Source organism: Heteronotia binoei, chromosome 5, assembly GCF_032191835.1.
Source record: "Heteronotia binoei isolate CCM8104 ecotype False Entrance Well chromosome 5, APGP_CSIRO_Hbin_v1, whole genome shotgun sequence".
Taxonomy (NCBI): Eukaryota; Metazoa; Chordata; class Lepidosauria; order Squamata; family Gekkonidae; genus Heteronotia; species Heteronotia binoei.
In genome coordinates, this window is record NC_083227.1 from 170,099,081 (window position 1) to 170,126,561 (window position 27,481).

At 42.2% G+C, this 27,481-nt stretch overlaps 1 protein-coding gene across 1 annotated transcript in view; it reads left to right on the top strand.

Annotated features, from left to right (window-relative positions):
- LOC132572077 (neurogenic locus notch homolog protein 3-like) overlaps positions 1-27,481 on the top strand; it is a 115,411-nt gene that overhangs the window by 28,960 nt on the left and 58,970 nt on the right. The window contains exons 3-8 of the mRNA XM_060238866.1: positions 11,314-11,456; positions 11,655-11,990; positions 12,592-12,714; positions 13,270-13,503; positions 13,763-13,918; positions 14,181-14,366. Coding sequence (XP_060094849.1) covers positions 11,314-11,456; positions 11,655-11,990; positions 12,592-12,714; positions 13,270-13,503; positions 13,763-13,918; positions 14,181-14,366 — 1,178 coding nt within the window. The remainder of the gene's footprint in view (positions 1-11,313; positions 11,457-11,654; positions 11,991-12,591; positions 12,715-13,269; positions 13,504-13,762; positions 13,919-14,180; positions 14,367-27,481) is intronic.

The window sequence follows — 27,481 nt, forward strand, 5'->3', positions numbered from 1 at the left end:
TGTGTCAGTAGTATAATTGCCTCATCCTGTAAATTGTTTTGCATAGCTATTAGAAAAGATTTTTAGAGAATAAAGGATTTTGCACAAATACCCCTTTTATGCTTCAAAACACAGAATTCCTGTTTGTATTGGAGCACAAAGGGGTCAGCCATCTATGTACCTCCTTTGGGACTGTGTTTCTTGGAGTTCTGGTTTGCTAATCTGTGAAGCAGTTGGATCTATCCTAGCCATTTTCTCTAGGACTGACATAATCAGGTTTTTTGGAGGATTCTGATGGCATTGCTTCTGAATGTTTGCACTTAGATAGTGTATGTTCCCTGTTGTCCTTCCATCTTTCCAAAGATGTGATAGGCTTATAGTTTGTGAGTTGTCTTTTTGTCTTTCAGTATAATTTCAGTGCCAGCTTTTTATGTGTAGACTCTTGAAGTGCACTCAGGTAACCTGGTGTGGAGGAATAGCTTGTGATGCAGTTGGTGAAATACGAGGCTTATTAACCCTTTCCGCATTGCTTATTTTGAATTTCCTGGTTATGTTGCCACTATTACATTTTCTTCATCTATGGAGCCTTTCAGAAAGATTAAAATTTCCTTGGTTAGCTGTTCAGTAGATAAAGCAGTGAGCTAAATTTAATACTCCCCACTCCCATCTGATATATGGGATTTAAACCTGCATTGGCTGCTGAAAGCTGTGGCATTACATGTTCTGCAGTGCAAACTCTTCATTTATAATTTTCTTAATTTAAAAAATTGCTAGAATACAAAGAAAAGGGGGTGGGGGGAAGCAAATGTTCAGTTTTCCTCACCCCAAGAAATGATGTAACTGAGGAATACTTTGGCTGCATTACAGGTCAATAAAAGAGAAGGACTTTAGGGTCAGATTGGAATTCAAGACCCAAATTTCATATGATAGGGGGGTTTATTTTCAGAATCCCTATTTGTATTTCCCTGCTGTTTAATCCTGCAGGAGAATCCCACACTCACAAATTTCTCTCTCTTCTCCTCTGTCTGGTATAATGGCAACAAGCAAAGCTAGGTAATAATTCTTACTCTTTGAGTGATATTTGCAGATCTAACACTTGGAAATGCTGTTGCTGGCTGGGAAATGAGGAGTAGGAGAAAAGAACACTGCAGTCTCCTGCTACACAAAGTGCTGCAGGGGCAACATGGTTTACTCCTGTGAGGGGTTCTTCCTACTGGCCGTTGACTTAATATTAATGTTTGTTATCTATTTTTGTTTGGGGTTGCATAGCAACTAACCCAAATGGACGTGTGTTTTGGTTGAGAGGGGGGCACACATGTTCTATTTGAATATTTAGATCTTTTCCACACAGCAACACTTCTCTATGGGATCACCAGCATTGCTATTGCTGCCTATGTATATATTTTTATTTTTACATTTTTGTGCTGCATCATCTCCTGTGTGATCTTGGAGCAGTTTACAATAAAACATTTAACAATAACATACCATAAAAGGCATCTAAATATTAAGATAGCACTGACTAAAAAAATACAATTACAGTAAAAACCATGGAACATCGATAAGAGCAAAAACCTAAAAAGTAATCCAGTTGACAATTACCAGATACAGGTAGTGGGCAGTTCCAACAAATATAGCCAAAGTCCCTGTTATGGCAGCCGTTTCCCTAATTTTGTATGCCCCAGTCCCCATGATGGCCATTCCTACTCACACGCCAGGGGAGGAGCTTTTCTGAGGTGTGTTTTAAATCTGTAATGGATATATCGTTATATCAATATGCCAGCTGCCAATAATTGTTAAGCCCTCAAAAAAGTCCCCTTATGGCTTATGTGGGGGGGGGGGGGTTGAATGGTTTTATTGTGAGTAGGAAACATTTCTGTTGTGGGGGCAGGACCAGGAAAACTCAATCTTTCCTAGAACAAAAAGGTTGCGGGGGCAGGGGCGATATCCAGAGAGGGGATTAAAAAGAAAAATAGAACCTCATCTACTTACAGGAAATTCTTACCATAGAGCTTCTGCCAATTCCTAGAACTAACATTTAGCACTTCCAAGTAGTTCTAGGAATCACCCAGAACTCTATGGCAAGAACTTCCTGTAAGTAGACAAGGCCTTATTTTTCATTTAAATTTTTCTTCCATTGCCGCTTACAGCAGCAGCAGCAAACAGTGGGACCTGGGAGTTTGCAACCCTGTTTCCCACACTTGGCTTTGCTGTGATCTTTCCTGCAGTAAAACAAGTAGATTCAGTAAAACAAGTCTGGGAAAGAGAGCAAAGTCAAGGAAAACCCTGTGGTGAATGTAAGCACCATGATGCTGTTGGGAAGAAAGAAATCCTCCCTTCCATACCAATGGCATTACATTTGGGTCAAATCACCCATGTGAAAATGGTTTTAGTGTGGGCCTGCATGTGTTCCAAGTACTGATCTCATGTTGCTTACAAGATTTCAGTAAATGTTTCCAGCTCATGGCTTGTCTTCCATGCCATGCATAGCAAAGCAGGGCTCTAGAAACTGTGAAGATGGCATACCAGAGAAAGAATATGTGAACCCATCAATACTAGGAATAAACCCAGGAACCCATGGAAGGAATGTGGGAAACTGGAAGATTTCCTGAATTCTGCTCTACTCTGTGGCTGTTCTATGCTGAAGACTTTATTCAAATTCTCTTCAGTGAGCTGTGGTGGGAAAAAACTGTTTTCTTCTTTGCTTGGATGTGTGTGTGATTGTCTTCTGTTTCCAGTGTCCCAAGCAGACTTCAGACATTGGATTCTGGCATACAGTTGTAGGCCTGCTATTGCTTCCTGCACAGGCCTCGGGTAAGGGTTGAGTCACAGAATTTTGAGTGACGTACACAGACAATGTTGGTGATTCACTGTCCCAGGGGAGAGGTATAGAAACTAAGTTTTCTTCCCCGGATGTCAGCATGCAGGGACAGGGTGCCAGGGCTTGGCTCCGAGTGCTGAAAGAAGAGGCTTTCTTCTTTGGGACCTAGTTACCCCTGGGTGTCCTCATACTGCCCAAGATTAAGAGGGAGTGTTTAACAGATGAACATTCTGTACTAAAATCATGGTTTGTGCTATCTGTCTCCCAGAATGCCTCCTTCCTCCCTAGTAAAGTGGAAGATACTTTTCCCCCAATGATTCTTTCTTCCCAATGAACACATTATCTGCTAGGACTACAAGGAATTGTGCCAATGATCCCTGGTCTGGGCTCTTCCGTCACAGCATGTCTTAAAAACATCCTGTGCCCACAAAGTTTCATTTTTAAGTACTATAAATGCACCCCAGCTGGAAAAGGAAAGCAAGCATGCCTGCTGCATTTTGTGTGGGTCTAAGGGAAGGGTGGATAAAAATCAATGATTTAAAAAAATATTTAAAAATGATTTTTTAAATTTAAATCAGGTTTTTAAAATTTAAATCGGATATTTTTTATTTAAATCAGATTTTTTAAATTTATATATTTTTAAATAAAATGCTTTTTGAGGAAAATATCTTATCTTCCAAAGGTTATTCCAACTTGAAATAAGGATTAGTTTTTAATTCTGAAGCATAGGGCTGTATATTCATACAATGTTTAAATTTTTTGGTAATAAATCCTATTAATCCATTCACAATGTCATGCTCTTCCAGAGGTTTCTGTAAGATTACTGGGCAGTTTCTCCGTCTACAAGATATTATCACAGAACACAGATGCTTGGTTTTGCAGTTCTCAAAACTGTAATTTGTGTCTGCAGAGATCACATGCCTCTTCTATACAGCAAAAATGTTATAAAATGAGCAGAGTTGAGAAAAAGACCTTCATCTCATTGTTCTACAAACCTATGTACACAGAAGTTTCAAAAAGTTCAATGAATAGAAAAAGATTGCTTGGAGTGGAATAGATTTGCATAAGAAGAAACTTAAGTGAGGAGGGAGGGGCAAGCAGTAAAAATGAAAGTGAAACTTTTTGAGCAAAATACTCCACAAGACTTTGGATCTTTTGTGTGTCTAATCCGAGGTTTATCACGTTATTCCTTCCCTGGAGGAGAAAACCTATAATGGCAGCAGGCCGTAAACGAGACCCATTTTGGGAATATTTTAATGAAGTTCCTCTACCTATTGGAAACACTGCAACAAAGAAATGCAAGGCCTGGTGGCCCGAATGAGGCAACGTCATGAGAAGTGCTATGATGAAGATGACAACAGAAACATGTTTGAACAGGCAGGATCTTCAGGTTGGTAAACGTTTTTATTTAATCATATTTCTTAAAGAGTGCCTTGAATTGTCACGTTTGAGCAAAATTATATTTCTTATTATTACTGCATGTTACTGTCACTTTGATACAGTTATGAAGAAAAGCAAATATTCCTTTTTGGGAAGTGCTGCATAGCAATGAATACAATAAGCAGAAATTGTATAAATAATAAAACAACAGCATTGATTTTTTTGTTGTTGTTCAGGGGAATTCATCTTCAACACTAAGGATTCTGGAAACTCTCCACCTTCAAGATCACCATCCTCCTGTTCTACAGTTTCAGAGTTATCTATCCAGGATAGTGTTTCAATTGCACCATAGACATCATCATCAGACACCCGCAGTTTATCACCTAAAAGAAAGAAAAAACCCTTCCCTCCTGGAACCACCATAGATACGTTTTTGATTAAACCAGCAGATTAGAAAAAGAGTTAATTGACTAAAAAACTGCCCAGTTTGTTTATGCAACAAACTCGTCTTTCCGTCTGACTGAGAACCCACACTTCATTAATATGGTTCAGTCACTGAGACCAGGATACAGTCCACCCAGCAGAGCAGATGTTGCAGGGAAACTGCTGGATAAAGTGTTTGATAGAGAAATGGAGCAATGTGCAACAGCTCTGGAGGGTAAAATTGTTAACCTAAGTCTTGATGGGTAGAGTAATGTCCACAATGATCCAGTTGTATGTGCTTGTATAACAACAGAAGAAGGGAAAGTCTTCCTTGCACAAATAATTGATACGTCAGGAAATGCACACACAGGAAGAAGTGGCAGCAAAAGCTATAACAACATGTGAAAAAAAATTCAGATGTCTAGTACGCAGTTTGGTCACAGACAATGCTGCAGATGTATCCAAGATGAGAAGAAATTTAGAAGAGCAGGAAGGGAATACAAAGCTAATAACATAGGGTTGCAGTGCTCATTTGCTGTACCTCCTCGCCAAAGACTTCAGTGTTCCCGAAATAAAGTCTAATGTTGTTGATATTGCTAAATACTTCCGTAACAATCATTTTGCTGCAGCAGCTCTGAAAAGAGTGGGTGGAACCAAGCTAACGCTCCCACAAGATGTTAGATGGAACTCTGTGGTGGACTGTTTTGAGCAGTATATCAAGAACTGGCCTATTCTGATGGCAATTTGTGAACAAAATCGAGATAAAATAGATGGCACTGTCACGGCCAAAATCCTCAGCATTGGGCTTAAGAGAGATGTTGAACATATGCTGAGCATCCTGAAACCCATTTCTGAAGCTTTAAACAAAATACAGAAAAACAGCTATTTTATTGCTGATGCTGTTGAAATTTGGAAGGAACTGAGTGAGTACTTATTGACAGAATTAAATTACAAGCATTAAAAAAAAGAATGGGACGAGCACTCTCTCCAGCTCATTTTCTGGCAGATATTGTCAATATGCGGTACCAGGGTCAAAACTTAAGTGCTGAGGAAGAGGAGTTAGCTATGACATGGGTATCCAGCAATCATCCATCTGTAATGCCAACTTTAATAAACTTCAGTGCTAAGGGGGAACCATTCAAGAAACATATGTTTGCTGAAGATGTTTTAAAGAAAGTCACACCAGTGGACTGGTGGAAGTCACTTAAGCACTTGGATTTAGAGACTATTCAAATAAGGATTTCACTTTTAACAGCAGTAGCTTCTTCTGCAGGCATAGCAAGAATAGTCTCTTCCTTTGGGCTCATTCATTCTAAACTGAGAAATCGTTTGGGACCCAACAAAGCAGGAAAGCTTGTTTTTCTTTTCCAGGTTATGAAAAAAGAAGATGAAGATGACGAGTGAGCTAAAGAGGACAGTATTTAAGTTTTTCATATGTAGGCTTGGGCTAACATTTTATGTTTTTTAAAATATATATATTTTGTTTACCACATCAGTTAACAAACATGGATGTTTAAGCAAACATATGCTATAATGTTATTGTTTTAGTTGAATAAAATGATTTAAATTATTATTATTAAGGTAATGATTAATCTATTAAACTGGAGATAATTCACCTCACAATAATTTCATAATTACCTATCTATAATGTGTTTCTAATAGTATTAAAATCAATAGTTTTATATATGAAGAGTTGTTATTCTAAAAATGAAATCTTCATCTAATTGTGAATATTAAGGCTATACCAGCAAAAATGAGTCTTTATGCAGAAAACTACGACTTAAATCAAGTCTTACTGACTAGTGATTTAAATCAGTTTGATTTATCTGTAAGGAGGAGATTTGAATATGACTTGGAGATCTGGTCCTGCCATGACTTGCGCAGACTTTGGGGAAGCTGACTGAAGGAGCACCTGCTTGCTGTAGTTTAGCTGTGTGGAAGAACTGAGCTGTCTTGAAAAATAGTTCTATTGTATGAGTAGGTGCAGGGCTTGTGAGAAAAATACATGTGGTATTTTTGTTGGTACTACTCCCTCAGGTAAAATATTCAAACCTTAATTTATATAGATTTCTGCCATTTTTTCTTTTTATTTTGTAAAGACACCAAATGGATTCTATCTAGAAAAGAACACACTTCTGGAAGCTTACACAACAGAGGTTAAATTTATTTTGAGAGTGAGAATTCCTTTTACAGCTTCTGGATTCTGGTGAGGGCCTTCTCTTCTCAGCCTCCATGAGTGCATTCATACTACACTAACTAATGCATTTTATATCCAGATTTTTACTGTGTGAGAATAGCAAAAATCTGGATGTAAAATGCATTAGTTGGTGTAGTGTGAATGTACACCATGTGTTGATGCTGGGTCCTTTTTCTGGGCTCCTCCATGCCTCCCTCTGGATTTTCAGGAAGGATCTTTTCAGCTTTCACATATCTTCCACTAGTTTCAGACAGATCTCTCCACAGCTAACAGGTTTCAATTGTCCCCCTTTCACTTTCTCTGTAGTTCCCATGGCAACTGAGACCACTCAGCAACTCCTTTTTACTCTGAGTTAAATTTCAGTTGGCTACTTCTCACACAAAATTCATAATACATACTTTAGATTTAAGCTGCTGAGAAATTTTGGTCAGCTGACAAATCCCCACAGCGTGGCTGAATGTTTTGCCCAGTGAGCTGTCTATTTCATGTGACAGCAAAGAGGTGCCATGTTGGACATTCCAGTTCCTTATCTGATTCCTCTTTGGACTGCAAGACCCTGACTGTTGTCTCAACCGGTGTCCAAGACTAGCTCTTTAGGCTCGTGTTGAAGAACAAACAGGCTTTTTGTGTTGCCATGGCAATGGCAGGCTGTGGGCAGAGAGGGGTCTGGGGAGACCACATTTACAGAAGCCGCCTGCTGAGTCTGGACCAGGAGACGCTTTTAAAGACTCCAGAATGGCCAGGGGTTAAGGAGGGGAGCTGTGTAATCTCCACATCAGCCCTCCTTGTGCCACCCATTGCCTTCCTGTCTCTCCTGGAACCAAGTTCATTGGGTGGCAGGATGAGCTTGTTAGCGGCCAGCTGCCAGATCTTTCCAGAGGGAATTTGAGACTTATAATATAAAAGAGTAAGAGACCAGTAGCACCTTAAAAACTAATACAATTTGTGGTAGGGTATGAGCTTTTGTGAGTCACTGCTCACTTCTTCAGACTCATGAAAGTTTATATCCTACCACAAATTTTGTTACTCTTTAAGACGTTACTGGACTCTTACCCTTTTCTACTGCTGTTGACAGACTAAGGCTGCAATCACACACATTAAATAATGCTCTTTCAACTGACTTTCAATGCACTTTCCAACTGGATTTGACTGGGGGAACTGGCAAAATCCAGTTGAAAAGCTGATTGAAAGTTCATTATTTAGTGTGTGTGATCACAACCTAAGACAGAGTAACGCATCTTGAGATTTACAGAGGAGAGATGAGAAAAGAGTGCACCTGTATCGGTTGTTCTTCTTCCTTCCCTAGAATTATGCAACTTTTTAAAATTTTATTTTAACTGATTTAATTAAAATTAGATTGCCTTTCCAAGTCAGGCTGCATTTTTTAATGTCTGAGCCAATGGGTAATTATTTTCTCCTATCCTTCTTGGTATTGAGAATATTATGCTTCAGCTGCTCCTTTCCAGAGACCAGAAAGTCCCCAGGTTCCTACTGTTTGCTTCCAGGAAGAGCTGACAGTTACAACATTTGGTTCTTGTTCATAATTCTATTTATGCAGCTTGCCTGGGTTCTTGAACTAGTTGTATGGGGGGGGGGGGGTGTGACAGAGCTGGGCTTACTCTGTTAAATAAGGTTGGCATTGAAGGGATTCTAAGGGGAGGGGACAGGGTAGTTTAATGTGGGAATCAAGAGTTATGTGAAACAAGGACAGAGATCCCCAACCTTGTTGAGACTGTGGGCACTTTTGGAATTCTGACATGGCATGCTGTTTGCAGCCACAAAGTAGTTGCTACAGGAAGTGGAGCCAGTCACAAAATAGCTGCTGTAGCTTAACTTTAGTTATACAGTGAAGATCCTTGTGCTATGGTGGCAACTGCTGCCAGAGCAACATTTTTTTTTAAAACAAAAATTGCCCAGCCAGTGAGATCTCTAGTGGCCAGTCAGAAGCCTTGCTCCGTAAAAGCCTCATCTGGAACTCATCTCCAGGTTACTGGCATCTCCACTCTTATTCCCTGGAAAGAAACATTTTGTAGATTGTGGCTAGGCATTTGTTTAACAGGATTCTGCATCTGTTGCTATATTAAGTATTTAGATTAGTTTTGTATATAAGAATTGTGTAGGCTCTTACATATGTTGCTTTCTGTCCTTTAACATTACCATGTACAATAAAAGAAGATGCCTAAGCCATTATGTAGCAACTATATGTAAATTATCACAATGACTATCTCAGTCCAAACTAGACTTCAGTCCTACAACATTATTTGGATGGAGGAATAGAGGGAATGCTTATTAAATTTGCAGATGATACTAAATTGGGTTGGGTTGCAAGTACAGAAGCAGAAACAGGATACAGGATGACCTTGACAGGCTGGAAAACTGGGTTAAAACCAATAAAATGAATTTTAACAGGGATAAATGTAAAGTTCTGCATTTAGGTAGGACAAATCCAATGCATGGTTATAGGATGGGGGAGACTTATCTTAGCAGTAGTATGTGCGAAAAGGATCTAGGGGTCTTAGTGGATCATACTCTGAACATGAGTCAACAGTGTGATGTGGTGGCTAAAAAGGCAAATGCAATTTTGGGCTGTATCAACAGAAGTATAGTGTCCAGATCACGTGATGTGATGGTATGGCTTTACTCTGCTCTGGTAAGACCTGTGTTCAGTTTTGGGTACCACATTTTAAGAAGGATATAGACAAGCTGGAACGGGTCCAGAGGAGGGCAACAAAGATGGTGAGGGGTCTGGAGACCAAGTCCTATGAAGAAAAGTTGAAGGATCTGGGGATGTTTAGCCTGGAGAGGAGGCAGCTGAGAGGTGATATGATCACCATCTTCAAGTACTTGAAGGGCAGTCATATATTACAGACGATGGTGTGGAATTGTTTTCTGTGGCCTGAGAAGGTAGGACCAGAACCAATGGGGTTGAAATTAAATCAAAAGAGTTTCCAGCTCAACATTAGGAAGAACTTCCTGACCATTAGAGTGGTTCCTCAGTGGAACAGGCTTTTTGGGGAGGTGGTGGGCTCTCCTTCCTTGGGAAGTTTTTAAGCAGAGGCTAGATGGCCATCTGACATCAATGAAGATCCTGTGAATTTAGGGGGAGGTATTTGTGAATTTCCTACATTGTGCAGAGGGTTGGACTAGATGACCCTGGAGGTTCCATCCAACTCTATGATTCTCTGAAGGCATGTATGCATTCTCAGCATGTTGGCAAGTGTTCAATAGTGCAGCAGGGCTCAGTGACTTGGTTTTTTAATATTAAGAACAATTTATATATGTAAAACATTTTATATATAATAATAATAATAATAATAATAAATTTTATTTATATCCCGCCCTCCCCGCCTAGGCGGCTCAGGGCGGCTAACAACAATTCAACATTAACATAAATAGGTAAAACATTGAATTTAACAATTAAAGTTAAACATATAAAAACCAGTTAGTTAAGTTAAAATACATAGTTTAACTTACATTATATATATCTGGCAGCAATAAAACTGTTCTGGCGCTGGTTCTGCCAGTTTAGATAGTATATATATATATAAAACGTTTGGTCCTTCCTTCAGCCACACTCTATTCCTGCCTTTATCCAGTGTTTTGCAGTGAATTCTTCTGATGAAACCTTATACTGGGTTGGAAGTAGTCTTTTCATAGATCTGCCTAGAATTTGCTGGTAAGAGGAAATGGCTGGGTAGGAACTTGAGAGAAGGCCAATGTTTTAAGATACCTATTTTCAGCTTGGCAAGGAGTGAATGTGGGCAGATAGATTGGCAGATGACATACACAAGTGGAACACATTAGGGAGACAGTTATCTTTAGGGAATAGTTTCTCAACAGGGGAAAAAGCTGGTCACTGTGTACAGCTTGTAAGCTGCTTAGGAGTCTACAAGGCGAGGTGATCCATTAGAAAGGGGAGCATAGAGCCAGGTGAAAGTTCAGGCTAACTACTCATTGAATTAGTTCATCACCTGGGTGTGTCAGTCCCTTTATCAAGAACCTACTATCTCTCTGTTGGTGCTGATGGGTGTTCAGAGCTTCTGGGGACACTGCTTTTTAGAATTGCTGGTACTAGCGTAGTTTCAGATCAGAGCCCGTGGGAGATGTATCCATGCCATGCCTTCTGTCCCTGATCATCTGGCTTATGCTCCAGCAATTTTAATTCCCTTGCCTGCTATCTCTTAGAGAGGCAAATATAAGTAGTGTGCAGCAGGAGCAATTTGAATACAATCTGAGAGTATTAGGCTGTCGCTTGGACATGTTCCTCTAAGAGGCTTGGGCACCATCTACAGTGCATCTGCAGTCTGCAACGTGCAGTTATCCTGCGCATAACTTCTCCAGAGATGTGTTTCCTCATCTTGTGGTAACTTGCCCCCTTCTATTTCCCCCATGCGCCCTTCTGATAGTTGCAGGGTTTGGGACTTCAGGTTCCAGAGTGTCATCAATATACTATGGTCCTTCAGTGAATGCCTGATGTCATCTATAAATTCTCCCTTTCTCTCTCTTTTCTTGCCAGCTGCCAGCCTGGACTGATCGGTGAGCACTGTCAGTTTCAGGATCCTTGCCACCAGTCAACCTGTGCCAATGGGGGCTCATGTGAGAGCACCCTGCACGATGGCACTGTGCATTACCAGTGTACCTGTCCCAAAGGCTTCCGAGGTAAGAACATGCAGTGTGGTGGAGAGAGGACTGTGTAGAAGTTCTGGAAGCTTTTTTCTCCTGGTGGAAATCTAATTCACTGGAGGAGGTGTTCAGAGTGGATCAGTGATGAACGTTGGTGATGAGTGGGCTTTGCAGTGAAGACCTACCATCCTTCCAGACCAAAGGTTTTTTAGATCTTCTGTCTCCCTTCTTCAGGTCAGGACTGCTCCTTGCTGGATGCCTGTGCCAGTAAGCCATGTCTCAATGGTGGCCGCTGTACCGACTGGAATGGCCGCTACAACTGTACATGTTCACCCGGCTACCAGGGCCGCAACTGCCGGAGCGATGTGGATGAATGTCGGGTGCCTGGCCTGTGCCAGCATGGGGGTACTTGTCTCAACACACAAGGCTCCTTCCGCTGTCAATGCCAGGCTGGCTACACAGGGCAGCTCTGTGAGAGCATCTCGACACCCTGTGCCCCTTCTCAGTGTCTCAATGGGGGGACCTGCCGCCAAACAGGAGAACTCAGCTATGAGTGTGCTTGTCTGCCTGGTGAGTGAGCAGTTTGTGGGATTTGCTGTTTAATGTTACTGTGAGGGAGTGAGAAGGAGTGCTGGGTGAGCAGATCCAGGGCGAGAAGATCCCTTGGGATGGTTAGGTGATGGTGAGTGGCCCTTGGAAAACAAGCCTAGCTTTTTTTCACTTGTGACCCTGTGCTCTGATTTGTTTTTCCTGACAGGAAGCCCATAGGAAGCTGTTGAGGGCTTTAGTGGGAAAGGAAGGAAGCTATCCAGGGGAGACGAGAAGAACTGGCAGATGGCAGCTGTAGTTTCTGAAGCTTTGCCTGTGTGATCGGGAACACACTGGAATATGTCTTTCTCCTTTTCTTCCTGTTTTCTTTTCTATTTCTTTCTCTTTTTGTGTTTGGAGATCTGAAGAGAAAATGGGTCCTAGAAAGAGGGGAGGAGAGTTCATGAGCTCTGTTCCAAATTGGGTTTGTTCATTGCTGCTTCTGTGGATGTGCTGCTGGAAAAGCTTGAACCTGTAATTTCAAAAACCTTGGACTCTAGTTGCAGATCATTGGTGGCCTATTGGCGGTTTGTGGAGCTTGCCATGCCATGGTTACCAAGCTGGCTAAATTCTCTATCCTCAGGCTTTGAGGGCCACAACTGTGAGATCAACATTGATGACTGCCCAGACCACATGTGCATGAATGGAGGCACATGCGTGGATGGTGTCAACACCTACAATTGCCAGTGCCCCCCAGAGTGGACAGGTACTGACATACCAGTCTGAGACCTAAATGGGATTAAAAATCTAGGATGCTGAAATGAGGGAAAGGGTGTAAACAGTTTAGGTGTGTGTATCCTTTCCAAATGTTTGTTGGAGCCATTCCGTTTTCCAAGCCTGTTCCTGACTTGGAGGCTTAAATTTAGCCAGCATCCCAGGAGGTCTGGTTGGAGCACACAGGATAGGTAATAAACATTTCCTACCTCCAGTTTAGTAATACATTAACTTTGTCTTGCCTGTGATTTGGAAGCTCATGTCCTTTGTAGAGCAAGGCAGGGGGAGGGCGGGATATAAAAATGTTGTTGTTGTTGTTGTTATTATTATTATTATTATTATTATTATTATTATTATTATTATTATTATTATTATTATTCATTTGATGAAGTGGAAACTATTTGTACCAACACAACCTTGGATATTTCAGGACAAAGAAGATCAAGGGGAGTTGGGAGGATGAGGGAGGGATAGAAAGAAGGTGCTTTGGCCCTGGTTGGTATTGGTTTTTAGCACAGACGGACTTAACTTCTGTTCGGCATTGTAGGCCAGTTTTGCACTGAAGATGTGGATGAGTGCCAACTGCAGCCCAATGCATGCCACAACGGGGGCACCTGCTTCAACACAGATGGAGGCCACTCATGTGTCTGTGTCAATGGCTGGACAGGAGAGAGCTGCAGCGAGAACATTGATGACTGTCAGACAGCAGTCTGCTTCCATGGCGCTACCTGCCATGACCGCGTGGCTTCCTTCTACTGTGCATGCCCTATGGGCAAGACAGGTATCTGCCCTCTGCCTTGCATAATGTACCACCTGTGTGTATTCTTGTTCTGTTCAGGGTTCATGGCAGAGTTTAGAAGGTTTGGGCAGTGTTGTGAAAAGTACGGAGTGGGTGGATGGGACCCTGGGTGACATGAATGGAGTATCTTTCTGGAATGGAAAGAGATTGCGACGCCAAAGTGCAGAAGTCAGTATTGCTTCTACCTGTTTGCATTTGCTGCTGTTATGTGGTTTCCTATAATGGTCTTACTTTCTTGTAGGCCTCCTCTGTCACTTGGATGATGCCTGCGTCAGTAACCCTTGCCATGAAGATTCCATCTGTGACACCAACCCCATGAATGGCCGTGCCATCTGCACCTGCCCGCCAGGCTTCACAGGAGGGGCCTGTGATCAGGATATGGATGAGTGCTCCATTGGTGAGAATAATGCACCTTTCTCGTTTTTGCAAAATCAAGGCGGAAAGGCAGGAGAATCACCACCCTACTGTTGGATGTTCAAGGGGTTTTATTGAATTGGGCCCTGGCTAGCTCTATGGTCTGGCATGTTAGCTAGTAAAACAGTTTATGTTAGCTGGAATTCCTTTCTCATTGATTGGCTGGGTTTATCCTTGAATTGTGCATGGAGGGAACATCATTTTGGCCCAACCATGTTCACTTTGTGTGCTTTTACCATCTCCAGGAGCCAATCCATGTGAGCACTTTGGCAAATGTGTGAACACACAAGGGTCCTTCCAGTGCCAGTGCGGGCGTGGCTACACAGGCCCACGGTGTGAAACAGATATCAATGAGTGCCTCTCCATGCCTTGCCAGAATGATGCTACCTGCCTTGACCGCATTGGCGAATTTACCTGCATCTGCATGTCAGGTGGGTTCCCTCAGCATCAGCCACTGGAGCACAGTGTCTGAGGTGCAGCATCTGATTTTCTGGACAGTTGGAGGGAGGGAGGGAAGAAAGAAGAAATTAAATGGGTGAGAAAGATTGGCAGGCATGCAGCTGAATGTGGATGACAAAATCCCAGAGTTAAATCTTTGCTGTGGGCAGACCTCCTGAGTGAGTTATTTCCTTGCTTCAGTTCACTGTTGATAACCCGTTCCCGGGATGTTGTCAAGCTCTGTGTAGTAAAATGAAAAGTGTACAGAGCAGGTATTTTTGTGGAAACTTGCACTTCCGAGTCACAGAATGTAGCCAAAACACAGTGGATGGCTAGATTGTCAAGGTGATGGCCATTTATTTATTTATTTTATTCAATTTTTTAGCCTGCCCTTCCCATAGAACAGGCTCAGGGTGGGTTACATCATAAAAACAGTCAACAGTAAAAACAGTAAAAGACCAATTTAAAAAAATATAAAATCTAAGATTACAAAGATTAAGGTGGCACAATTCTGCCTCACAGATGTGACCTATTGTCCAGATCCAGCAGATCTTGTAGTGCTGGGATGGAATGAGGGATGGAAAGAGGCAGGGAGGCCGGTAACAAGTGACGCCTACTGCCTCAACTGAAAGCCTGGCGAAAGAACTCTGTTTTACAGGCCCTGCAGAATTGAAGCAGATCCCGCAGAGCCCGGATCTCTAGGGGGAGCTCATTCCACCAGGCAGGGGCTAGGGCTGAAAAGGCCCTGGCCCTCATCAAAGCCAGATGGACGGGTATTACCAAAAGTTGTTGGATCGCTGATCAGAAGGACCTACGGGGCTCATACAGGGAGAGGCGGTCCCGAAGGTATGCTGGCCCCTGGCCGTATAGTGCTTTAAAGGTAAGTATCAACACCTTGAACCAGATCTGGTACTCAATGTGTAGCCAGTGCAGTTCACGCAGCACAGGATGGATCTGTGCCCAGGTGATGAAGTCGACATCCGTGCAGCAGCGTTTGCACCAGCTGGAGTTTCCAGAGGAGAGTCAAGGGCAGCTCCATGTAGAGAGAGTTACAATAATCTAGCCTGGAAGTGACCCTCGCATGGGTTACTGTGGCCAGGTCGTGGGGGTCGAGATACGGGACCAACTGTCTGACCCGCTTCAGATGGAAAAAGGCCAATCTGGCAGTGGTGGTAACCTGGGCCTCCGTAGTCAGAGAGGCATCCAGGAATAGCCCCAAGCTCTTCACCTTTGACGTGGGCATCAATGGAGCCCCATCAAAGGATGGGAGCCTGATCTCTGATCCCAGTCCCCTATAACCTAGACACAGCACCTCTGTCTTTGGCGGATTCAGTTTCAGCCAGCTCTGTTGCAACCAACCAGCCACAGCTTGCAATGCCCTACCCAGTTCCTCCGGGGCCAAATCCAGGTGGCCATCCATCAGCAGATAGAGCTGGGTGTCATCTACATATTGATGACACCCCAGCCCATACCTCTGGATGATCTGGGCAAGGGGGAGCATGTAGATGTTGAATAACATCGGGGAGAGAATTGCTTCCTGTGGCACACCACATTGTAATGGGTGCAGCTGGGAAAGTTCACCCTCAAGTGCCACTCTCTGTCCCCGACCTTGGAGAAAGGAGATCAGCCATTGTAAGGCCAGCCCCTGTATCCCTGCTTTGATGAGGCGGTGGGCCAACACTTCATGGTTGACCGCATCAAACACTGCTGACAGATCAAGAAGGATCAGCAGCGCCAAACCGCCTCGATCCAGATGCCTCCGGAAATCATCCACCAAGGCGACTAACACCGTCTCTGTCCCATGGGCAGGGCCAAAGCTGGACTGGAAGGGATCCAGGACAGTAGTGTCCTCCAAGAAAGCCTGAAGCTGTGTTGCCACTGCCGTCTCCACTACCTTGCCCAGGAACGGCAAGTTCGAAACTGGGCGATAGTTTGCTAGGACCGTAGGGTCCAGAGATGGTTTCTTCAATGGAGTTTCCGGAGAGGATGGACCACTGCCTCCTTCAAGGACCCTGGGAATGCCCCTGTTGAGAGGGACAAGTTGATGATCTCCCTCAGGGGAGTTCGTATGCCGTCACTGCAGACTTTAACCAGCTGTGACGGACAAGGATCAAGGGGGAAAGTGGTGGGTTTCGCAGCAGCCAGGGTCTTGTCAACGTCATCCTGGGAGAGCAGGCTGAAATGGTCCAAAACTGGACCTGAAGATGGGCAAGGGGCTTCCAGTTCCATTATTGTATCAATTGTGGCGAAGGTCGCAGCGGAGCGACGAGACTTCATCTGCAAAATAATCTGCGAAAGCCACACAGCCTATATCCAATTAACTAGCGTTTGGCATGCCCTGAGGCGAAGATGTTAAGGACCGCATTAGTCTAAAAAATTGAGCTGGGCGCGATTTTGCAGAAGCGATGGAGGCAGCATAGAACTTCTTTGGTGACTTTGTCGCCATCTCATAGGTCTTCATAAACAATCTATAGATGTTCTTGTAGCTTCGTCTTGGGCCTTCCGCCACACTCTCTAGTCGTCTCAGCTCCTGTTTCATCCGCCTCAGCTCCAAGGAATACCAAGGAGCCAAGTTGGTACAGTGGCAAAGAGGGCACTGGAGAGCGACTACATCGATGGCTTCAGAAAGACAGCTGTGCCAGTCTTCCACCAGCTCATCCAATGGGTCGCCAGAGGGAATTGGATCCCGCAGAGCCTCCTGGAACTTATTTGGGTCCATTTGGCTCCACGGGCGAGCATAATTCAGCCCCCTGCCTAAACAGGTAGGATGAGGCGTGGATAGCCGGGACTTCAGGACAAAGTGGTCTGACCATGGCACAAATCTGTTGTAATAAAGTCCACTCCAATCCCTGAGACAAAGATAAGATCTAGCGTGCGACCTGCTTGATGTGTGGGAGCTAAACAACTTGGGAGAGTTCTAATGTTGACATGGAGGACACCAGGTCCTTAGCTTGAGAGGAGGTCACATCCTCTGCATGGACAATGAAGTCTCCCAGAACCAATAGTCCGGGATACGCCAATGCCCAGGTGGATATAGCTTCCATCAGGCCAGGCAGGACACTGGCTGGTGCGTTAGGCGGACGGTACACCTGCCAAATGGCCAAGCTCTCCTCAGCATCCCACACCAGGCCCAAACATTCAGTGCCAGCAATCTGTGTGTCAGGGAGTGTCCTGAAGGAGAAAGTCTCCCAGATAAGCATCGCCACCACCACCCCCGCCCATTAGTCTGGGACTGGTGGAGGACCGAAAAACCTGGGGGAACCAGCTGCCGCAAGGCAACGGTTTCACCATCTCACACCCAGGTCTCAGTCACGCAAGCCAGGTCTACTGCCTGTTCCACCAGATAATCTGGAGGACAGAGGTCTTATTACTGATAGACCTGGCATTGCACAGCACCGGTGTCAGAGAATGGTGTAGGGGAAGGGGAAGGTGCTGGAAGTGGTGTTACGAGTCTCCCCAGCTAGACAGTGTAGACGGTTAGCACCTCCAGTTTAGATGGAAAATACAGTCTAGAGACGTTCATGTAGAAGGACTGTGTTGTGGAGAAAGCTAGTACTGTGAACACTGAGCTGTTAACATGCATGCATATTGTGCTGGCATTTTCTTTCCTCCATCTTACCGGAGTGTTGCAATGCTTGTCCTTACCTTAGGCGCACAGTCTTTCAGTGGTCCTCAGGTGCCGTTATGGGGCTGAAGCAAGTATTGAGGTCTATATGTAGGATTTCTTGGAAAGTAAGGGATGGCTGTACAGATGTCTCCATTGAGGCTGTGCAATAGGACAGGGGTGCTGTGCAGATCAGTGCAGCGTTCAGACAGACAGTGGGAGTGTAGCACTGTGCCTTGAATATTAATGGTGGAGCTGGCCTGGTGGGCACTGTGAACTGGCTGTGCTTTGTGCTTCTGTTGCCCCATATGGGAAGGAACACACCCTTTGCTTGCTCACTCAGAGGCTGATGCTGGCTGTTTTGTGAAAACCTGGGGGAGGGGTGGGTCCTGCTAGCTTGGAATGGCTTTGGACTAGTGGTTAGTAAATTTGGTTTTAGTGCTACCTTTCTGCTTTGAGTCAGCACTGCGGTGTCCTGAAGCCATTCTAATAAGAATGCAGTGAGAGATTTGGAGCACTCTGTCTAGAGCCTTGATAAGTTGCTTAAGAAATTAGGAGGTGGCATGCAGTAACGTTGCAGTGTTCTCTCCTAGCCAGTCCTTTCCTGTAATTGCAAACTTGGGTGTTTTTGACTGGGCCATTAGCAGTACAATTCTGTGCTGAGTTGTACTGCTAATGGCCCAGTCAAAAACGTCCAAGTCTGTGCTGAGTCAGGCTTCCGGTTTGGATTTCATGGAGAATTGACGAGCTTTTCAGTGGGGGAGCTCACCAGACCCTCTATTCTGGACAGAGAAGGTGTTTTAATACCTGCTGTCTACATCATCTAGGCAGATTGAAGACTACTTGGGATTGGGCCTTCTCTGTTGCAGCTCCACTACTGTGGAACCAACTCCCGGAGGAGGTGCGGGCCCTGCAGTGTTTGGACCAATTCCGCAGGGCCTACAAGACCTACCTCTTTAAAATAGCCTTCACTTAATGCCGAGCCAAGATAGATTCGCTGGATATGTTTTAGCCACTGAATCTTATAGAAGATCGGAGTCATAGCACCACAATGTTAATTTTAATACAAGTTGATTTAATGATGGATTTATATAATTGTAATTATTGTGTATTATGGTTTTACTGTACATTGTATTTATATGTTGTGAGCCGCCCTGAGCCTGCCTTGGCAGGGAGGGCGGGATATAAATAAAAAGTATTATTATTATTATTATTATAAAATGATGGCCCAAGATATGCTTAAAGTTCTGAGGAGAGGTACTTTGCCTAACGAGAAATCCCAGGGGGTGTTTTTTTTTTGGCTTTGAAGAGTCTCTGGAGAAGAACCACTTCCAACGTCTATAGAGGGTATCTGGGGTCGTTAAATCGACATAAATTCAACGTGTGCCAAGCTTCTTAAGGGCTAATTAATCGTGGATGAGAAACAGACAAGTGTGTTTGTAGAATCTTTCGGGCTCAAGTGCCGTGTTCTACTGGAGAAAGTTTTTCTTCCAGACGTTTCGTTCTCGGCTGTGGAGAACATCCTCAGTGGTGTTGCAGCCGGAGTAGGCGCTCTGACCTTCTTGGCTGCTGTGCATTGAGTGAGGCCAGGGCTGCTGGAGAGCTGCTATTTCTAGGCTGGAGGGGGTGTGATGAAAGGGCAATAGGTTTGTGGATGTGCCCATTGTTTGGTGGGGCTTCCTGGAAGGGTAGTGATAAGGAAACTGGCTGTTGAATGTGACCATTGTTCCGTGTTAATTGCTGGGAGGGTTGGAAGGGGTGTGAAGATAAGGAAGATGGTTGTTGACTGTGCTGATTGTTCTGTGGAATGTACTGGTTGTTCTGTGAATTTCTGCAATTTATAGTCTGTATGGTGTTTTGCAGAGCTGGATACCAAGATTGGTGGATGGAAATGCCTTCTTCCTTTCTGTTAAAGTTGTGCTGGTGTTTGTAAATCTCAATAGCTTCTCTGTTCAGGCGGGTATGATAATGTGAGGCCGTAGAAAGGACTTCAGTTCTTTCAAAGTGGATGACGTGGTCTCCTTCTTGAAGTGCATGTTCAGCTACAGCTGATTTTTCTGGCTGAAACAAACTACGGTGTCTCTTGTGTTCGGTGAGGCGGGTGTTGATACTGCGTTGGGTAGTGCCAATGTAGACTGCACCACAGGAGCAGGGTATTTTGTAGACTCCAGGGGTTGAAAGTAGATCTCTAATATCTTTGGCCGAGCACAGCATGTGGCGGATCTGTTGTGTGGGTTTGAAGACTGTGTCAACATTGTGGTGTTTGAGAATTTTGCCAGTGCGGTCGGTAACAGATTTTATGTAGGGCAGGAAGGCTGTACCTACATTTCGGTGTGGCTCAGGATTTGGTGTGGATGGTCTCTTGGGATGGAGGGCTCTTCTAATTTCTTGTAGGGAGTATCCATTGGCCTGCAGTGACTGGTTGAGGTGGTGTAGTTCCTGCTGGAGTTGGCTTGGTTCACAGATGCATGATGCTCGGTGGATGAGGGTTTTTACAACTGTACGTTTTTGGCGAGGATGATGATTGGAATTCTTATTTAGATAGCGGTCGGTGTGTGTGGGTTTCCTGAATATAGTGTGGCCTAAACCATAGAGAAACATCGAGCACCATTTTGGGAAATTATAACTTTTTAAGAATTAATATCTGGACCCAGGAGCATAGGAGGATGGCTATTTTGGGCTTTTTTGAAAGGGCATGCCCTAATCTATAAGACTAGACTATTTAAAAAGAACTTGGTGACTTCAGTTGTAAAGCCTATATTTATAATGGGAAGGCAGTAATGTCAGCCCAAAAACCATTACAGACAAGATCCAAGACACTAGAAGAGGGCAAAAAGGCTGATTAAAAAAGAACAGGTGGATGCCATGGAAGGTAGATTGTCTAAACTGATTAAAGATTCTATAAGTGATTGTAAGAAGGAATTAAAAAAAGATATAGAAGTTCTCAGTAAAGAGTTTAAAATCAGTATCCAAAAAAAATCGAAGAGGTGGAAGAGAAAGTGAAAGACCATGATGAAAGAATTAATACAGTGGATTCCACTATTAAAAAATTGCAGGACAAAGCAGTACTGCAGGACTGCAAATCAATGGAAAATCAGATACGTGTGAGAGGTGTGCCTGAAAAGGATGGTGATTTAAGGAAATACATAAGGATTATTGCTGAATATGTTCGAGATGATCCTGAGGAGACTAATTGCTTTTATGACTATATTTACAGGGTCAATTCAGAATATGCAGGGAAAAATAAACTACCAAGAGTTGTGGTAGTGAGATGTGTAACAAGAGACTTGGTGGGAAGGATTCTAAGTAAACAGTATGAAGGCAAGCTGATTGTGGAAGGCAGTGATGTTAGAATTATGAAAGAATTACCAAGAAAAGTCTTAAGTGACAGAAGATTATATAAAAAGCTGACTGAGCAATTGAGAAAGAATCAAATGATATATAGATGGATTCTCCCAGAAGGGTTGGTTTTTGAATACAAGGGGAAGAGGATTACCATTACAAGCACTCAGGAGATGGAGAAGTTTTTGGCGGAGAATAAAGAATTTGGAGGTGCAGATTAAAATAGAAAACCATGATGGATTACAAATTATTATCTTGGAATGTAAATGGACTTAATTCACCACAAAAAGAAAGGCAACTTTTCATTGGATTGGGAAGCAAAAATGTAACATAATTTGTCTGCAAGAAGTACATATTAAACGATTGACTTACAAATATTTGTGGAATAAGCAATTTGGTATGAATTTTTTTTCATTGGCTAAGGAGAAAAAAAGAGGCATGGTTTTTTATGTAAAACAGGAATTGGAACCAAAATTGAATTTTAAGGACGATGATGGTAGATATATTGCAGTGCAAGTGATGATGGACCACAAGAAGACTTTGCTATTGGGACTGTATGCTCCTAATGGAGCAAAAGATTCTTTTTTAAGGACATTATGCAGCAACTTGATCAAGAGACATATGAGCAAATCATGTTAATGCGAGACTTTAATGGTACAGTTAAAAATATTATGGACAGATCTGGGAAGAAGGCTAATGAAGGTAAACTACCAAAGTCTTTTTTTGAATTAGCCAAGCAAGAAAATCTTGTAGACATTTGGAGGGAGAAAAATCCTACAGTTAGAGACTATACCTTCTCAGCTCGACATAACTCTTTCTCAAGGATTGATATGTTATGGAGTACAAAAAATTTGGGACTTACAACAAAAAAATAGAGATTCTTCTGAACATAAGAGCAGATCATAATCCAATAATGTGGTCAGCGAAACCTACCAAAAAGACTTTAAGATGGCCAATAAATGAAGATTTACTGCAGAAAAATAGGGTAGTAGAATCTTTGCAAAAAGAGACTAAAGCCTTTTCCCAAGTAAATGAAAATGAGGACGTTCAATATCAAATGGTGTGGGATGCTTATAAAGCGGTGATGAGAGGTATTTTAATCACATTGAATAATAAAGACAGAAAAGCTAAAGAGAAACAAATGACAGACATACAGAAGGCGATTAAGAAGAAGGAGAGAGAGCTTATAAAGAGACCGGGGAAAAAGAAGACTTAAAAAGAAATTGGAATTCTACAGGACCAACTAAGACACTTGTTAAATAAAGAAGTAGAATGGAACTTAAAAAGGCTTCAACAAAAATCTTTTGAGAATGCAAATAAAGCTGGAAAATACTTGGCCTGGCAAATGAAAAGAAAAAGGGAAAATAAAATTGTTAATAAAATTAGTTTGGGCAACAAAGAAATTGTTGACCAGGAAGGAATCAAAAGTCATGTGGGGGGGAAAGAGAAAATAGATGCCTATTTACAGGAAATTAATGTTAAACCCCTAACGGACAATATGAAAAAAGATCTTAAACGACCCAATTGGTAAGGAAGAAATTGAAGCGGCAATTAACTCAGTGAAGCCAGGGAAGGCTCCGGGTCCTGACAGTTTTACAGCAAGATATTGTAAAGTTCTTAAAGAAACTCTACTTCCAAAATTTCAGAAATTGATGAACATTATAAGAATAGATGGGAAGATACCTAATACTTGGAAGGAAGCAGTAATCTCATTGATACCAAAAGAAAACAGAGATGTGACTAATGTAAAAAACTATAGACCAATTTCATTGCTAAATAATGACTACAAAATATATGCTAGAATTTTAGCGGAACGCCTGAAGCAGCATTTGAATAGTTTTGTTAAAGAGGAACAAGCAGGGTTTCTCCCCAGAAGGCAATTAAGAGAAAATATCAGAACTGTAATAGATATAATAGAATATTATGAAAAACATCCTGAAAAAGAAGTAGCTTTGCTTTTTGCTGATGCAGAGAAAGCTTTTGACAATGTTCATTGGGACTTTATGTTTGCAGTAATGAAGAAATTGGGATTGGGTGAAGACTTTGTTAGAATGGTAAAGGCAATAGATACTGACCAACAAGCAAGACTTTGTATAAATGCAGATTTGACAGAGAAAATAGCAATTTGTAAAGGAACAAGACAAGGGTGCCCTCTATCCCCTTGATATTTATAATGACTCTGGAAATACTGCTTATGCAAGTTCAATAAGATAAGGAGATAGAAGGTTTGAAATCAAAAGGCTTTTCTTACAAATATAGAGCGTTTGCAGATGATGTAATGTTTATAAATGATAACCCAACTCAAGTTACACCGTTGCTGCTCCAAAAAATAAAAGAATATGGTGATCTGGCAGGCTTTTATGTAAATAAAGAGAAAACAAAAATTTTGTGTAAAAATATGTCAAAATCTAAGCAGATGGAATTACAAAATTTAACAAACTGTGAAGTGGTCTCTAAAGTAAAGTATTTAGGAGTAGAAATTACAACAAAGAATATTGACTTATTTAAAAACAACTATGAAAAGCTTTGGCGGAAAATTGAGGTGGACTTACAAAAATGGAATAAGTTGAATTTGTCTATCCTGGGTAGAATATCGGCAATAAAAATGAATGTGTTACCAAGAATAATGTTCTTATTTCAAACTATACCAATAGTGAAAGAAGATAAACAATTTCATAAATGGCAGAGGAAACTTTCAGAATTTATGTGGGCTGGCAAGAAAGCAAGAATTAAGATGAAGATCCTGACAGACGCTAAAGAAAGGGGAGGCTTCCAAGTACCGGATTTAAGACTATATCATGATGCAGTTTGTTTGGTATGGATTAAGGATTGGATAGTGTTATTAAACAGAAAATTATTAACATTAGAAGGCCATGGAAAGGTTTTTGGTTGGCATGCATATTTGTGCTATGGGGAAAGTAAAATGGATGGTTTTTTCTCACATTATGTAAGAAGTAGTTTGCTTAAAACTTGGTTGAAATATCAAAAATATGGCGATGAGAGGAAACCGCTGTGGATTGTGCCAACGGAAGTAATAAGTTATATTCAGATATTGAGGAAGAGAAATGGTTACCATATAAACAATTGTTAAAAATACAAGGAGGCAAAGCAGAATTAAAATCAGTGGAAGAATTGGATTATAAATTTAATTGGTTTCAATGGTTATAAATTAAACGTTTGCTGAAGCAGGATATTAGGAATGAAGGAATAAGACAGAAATGGAGAAAATGCTGTTTGGTGAGGACGTAAATTGATCTCAAGAGTATATAAACTGTTACTGAAATGGTCTACAGAGGAAGAAGTGGTAAAATCTCAAATGATAAAGTGGGCAATTAATATAAACAAGGAAATTCAGATGGAACAATGGGAATATTTGTGGAAGAACTCTATGAAAATATCGACAGGTAATAACATAAAAGAAAATTGTTACAAAATGTTGTATAGATGGTATATGACACCAAAAAAACTGTCAAAAACAAATAATCAGATGTCTGATCGATGTTGGAAATGTAAAAAATATGAAGGGTCCTTCTACCATATGTGGTGGATTTGTGAAAGGGCTGTACAATATTGGCAAATGATCCAGCAAGAAATGTCAAAAGATTTTGGGATACAAAGTGAAGAAGGCACCAGAAATCTTTTTGTTGGGATTACAAATAGAAAATTTTCCAAAGCAAGACAGAACATTACCCTGAGAATTTAGACCAGGCCTTGCAGGATATGGCAACTTGGTTGAGGGGGAGCGGGCTGAAACTGAATCCAGCGAAGACAGAAGTCCTTTGTCTGGGTCGGGGCGCTCGGGAAGGGGAAATACCTCTTCCGGTCTTCGACGGGGCGCCGCTGAAAGCGGCACACCGGGTTAGGAGTCTGGGAGTTTTACTGGAGCCTTCATTATCAATGGAGGCCCAGATTGCAGCCACTGCCAAGTCAGCCTTTTTCCACCTAAGGCGGGCAAAGCAGTTGGCTCCCTTCCTAGAGCGCCAAGATCTGGCAACGGTACTTCACGCAACGGTCACCTCGAGACTGGATTACTGTAATGCCCTCTACATGGGGCTGCCTCTGTACCGAACCCGGAAGCTGCAGCTGGTGTAGAATGCAGCGGCTAGACTGTTGTTGGGGCTTCCTAAATGGGAGCACATACAGCCTGGACTGCGCGAGCTGCACTGGCTGCCAGTTATATACCGGGTTCGTTACAAAGTGCTGGTCATTACCTTTAAAGCCCTATATGGTCGAGCACCTGTCTACCTTAGAGACCGTCTCTCCCCATACGAACCCCAGAGAGCACTGAGGTCAGCCGGGAAAAACTTGTTGACTACTCCCGGACCGAGAGAGGTGAAGCTGCAAAGCACCCGTAACCGGGCCTTCTCCTCTGTAGCCCCGAGCCTATGGAACCAACTTCCAGAGGAAATGCGGGCCCTGCGGGATCTTGAACAATTCCGCAGGGCCTGCAAGACCTTCCTCTTCCGACTGGCTTTCTCGCTGATGAAGAAAGAAATTGCTAATGATAACCGCCATCATAAAAGAACAAATAGCATTAGCACTTTTATCAATTTAATTTAATTAATTTTTAAACTTAACCAGAATTTTAATGTTCAATGTTTAAATGTAATTTTGTTTTCTTTGGTTATCCTTGTATAATTGAAATTTGAATTGATGCTGTCAGCCGCCCTGAGCCTGCTCCGGCGGGGAGGGTGGGATACAAATAAAATTTTGTTGTTGTTGTTGTTACTTTGGTACATGCTTTCAGCTGCACAGACATTGTATGCGCAGTTGTGGAAGCAAAATAAAATTCCAGAAAAATGGGAGTGGGTTATGAAAACTATGCACTGGAGTGAAATGGACAAATTAACATGAACACTAAAGGAACTTGATATGGAAAAATTTAATAATGAATGGCAAAAGTTTCAGAACTATGTGGAAGAACATTGGAGAGTGAAAGGACACTTGGTGATATTTGATAATGGATAACTTGTTTATCAGCTATTTTTAATTTACTGAGACAAGAATGATAGTTAAAATGAGAGTATATTCTGTTCTTTCTTAAAAGATTATAATAACATAGATAATATGACTTAATTTAGTAATATGTTGGATCATTAATCGAATGAGGTAATAACCATAATGAAGTATAAGTTCCTTTTTTCTTTTTAAACAGTTTTTTTAAATTACCTTTATTGCTTTTATATTGTAAGTAACACTGGGGAAGTCTTGAAAGGGAGGAGGGGAGGTGGGAAATGTGATGCAACATATTGACTTTTATTTGAGAGAAGTAAATGAAATAGTGATATAATATGTTGTAGAATAATAAAAATTGTTTTTACAACAATTCTGTGCTGAGTTATTCCAGTCTAAGGTTTTGGAAATTAGTGGCCTAGACTGGAGTAACTCTGTGTAAGATTGCACTTGTTGCATGCAAGATATTTCTCAAACCATATGCCTGTGTGCATATACCCTGATTTCTCGAATCCATGTGAGCATATGCATTACTGACTTGCCTTTTATTCTCGTTTGCCTGTGGTGTGAACTATAGTCCTCACAGTCTACAGGTCTCTGCAGTTCTGGCTGTCCCATCTCCTGTCTGTCTCAAATCTTAGCTCTGTTCATCAAGACAAATAAAAAATGTCACCAGTCTGTCCCAAGCTTCTCAATGTGGCCTCATCTCCCCTATTTTCACTGATGCAAACTCTAGGCCTGTATGACCCTTTAGGACTCACCTCCTGCCTCCCTCCTGTGGTCACTGCAACCTCTGGCACAGTTCCCAGTCCTGGTTATTTTGTCAGTGGGGGAAGTAGCTGAGTAGTTGTCCAGGGACTTCTCTTTCTATCTTGTTCATTCTTCTAGATGCCTTTGGAAAAGGAAGGCGTGCATGCATTCGCTGTAGATATCTGCATTGAGAAGATTCTGTGCTGTGAGATTACAGATTACATGCTATATAGAGATGTTGCATCACCATCATTTTTATAATTTTTGTGTGTGTTCTCTCCAAGCTTTGGGCAACATGTCTCTGAAAGGGCAGAAGAGGTGGAACAAAGCTGCTTGATCTATGTTACTTTTGACTTATTAAATGGAAGTAGCAAAGAAATTATGGTTGAAGATAAACCTGTTCCTTTTGCCTTAATCCCATGTTTGGAAGTTGGTCTGCAAACTTGATGTTAGATGTGT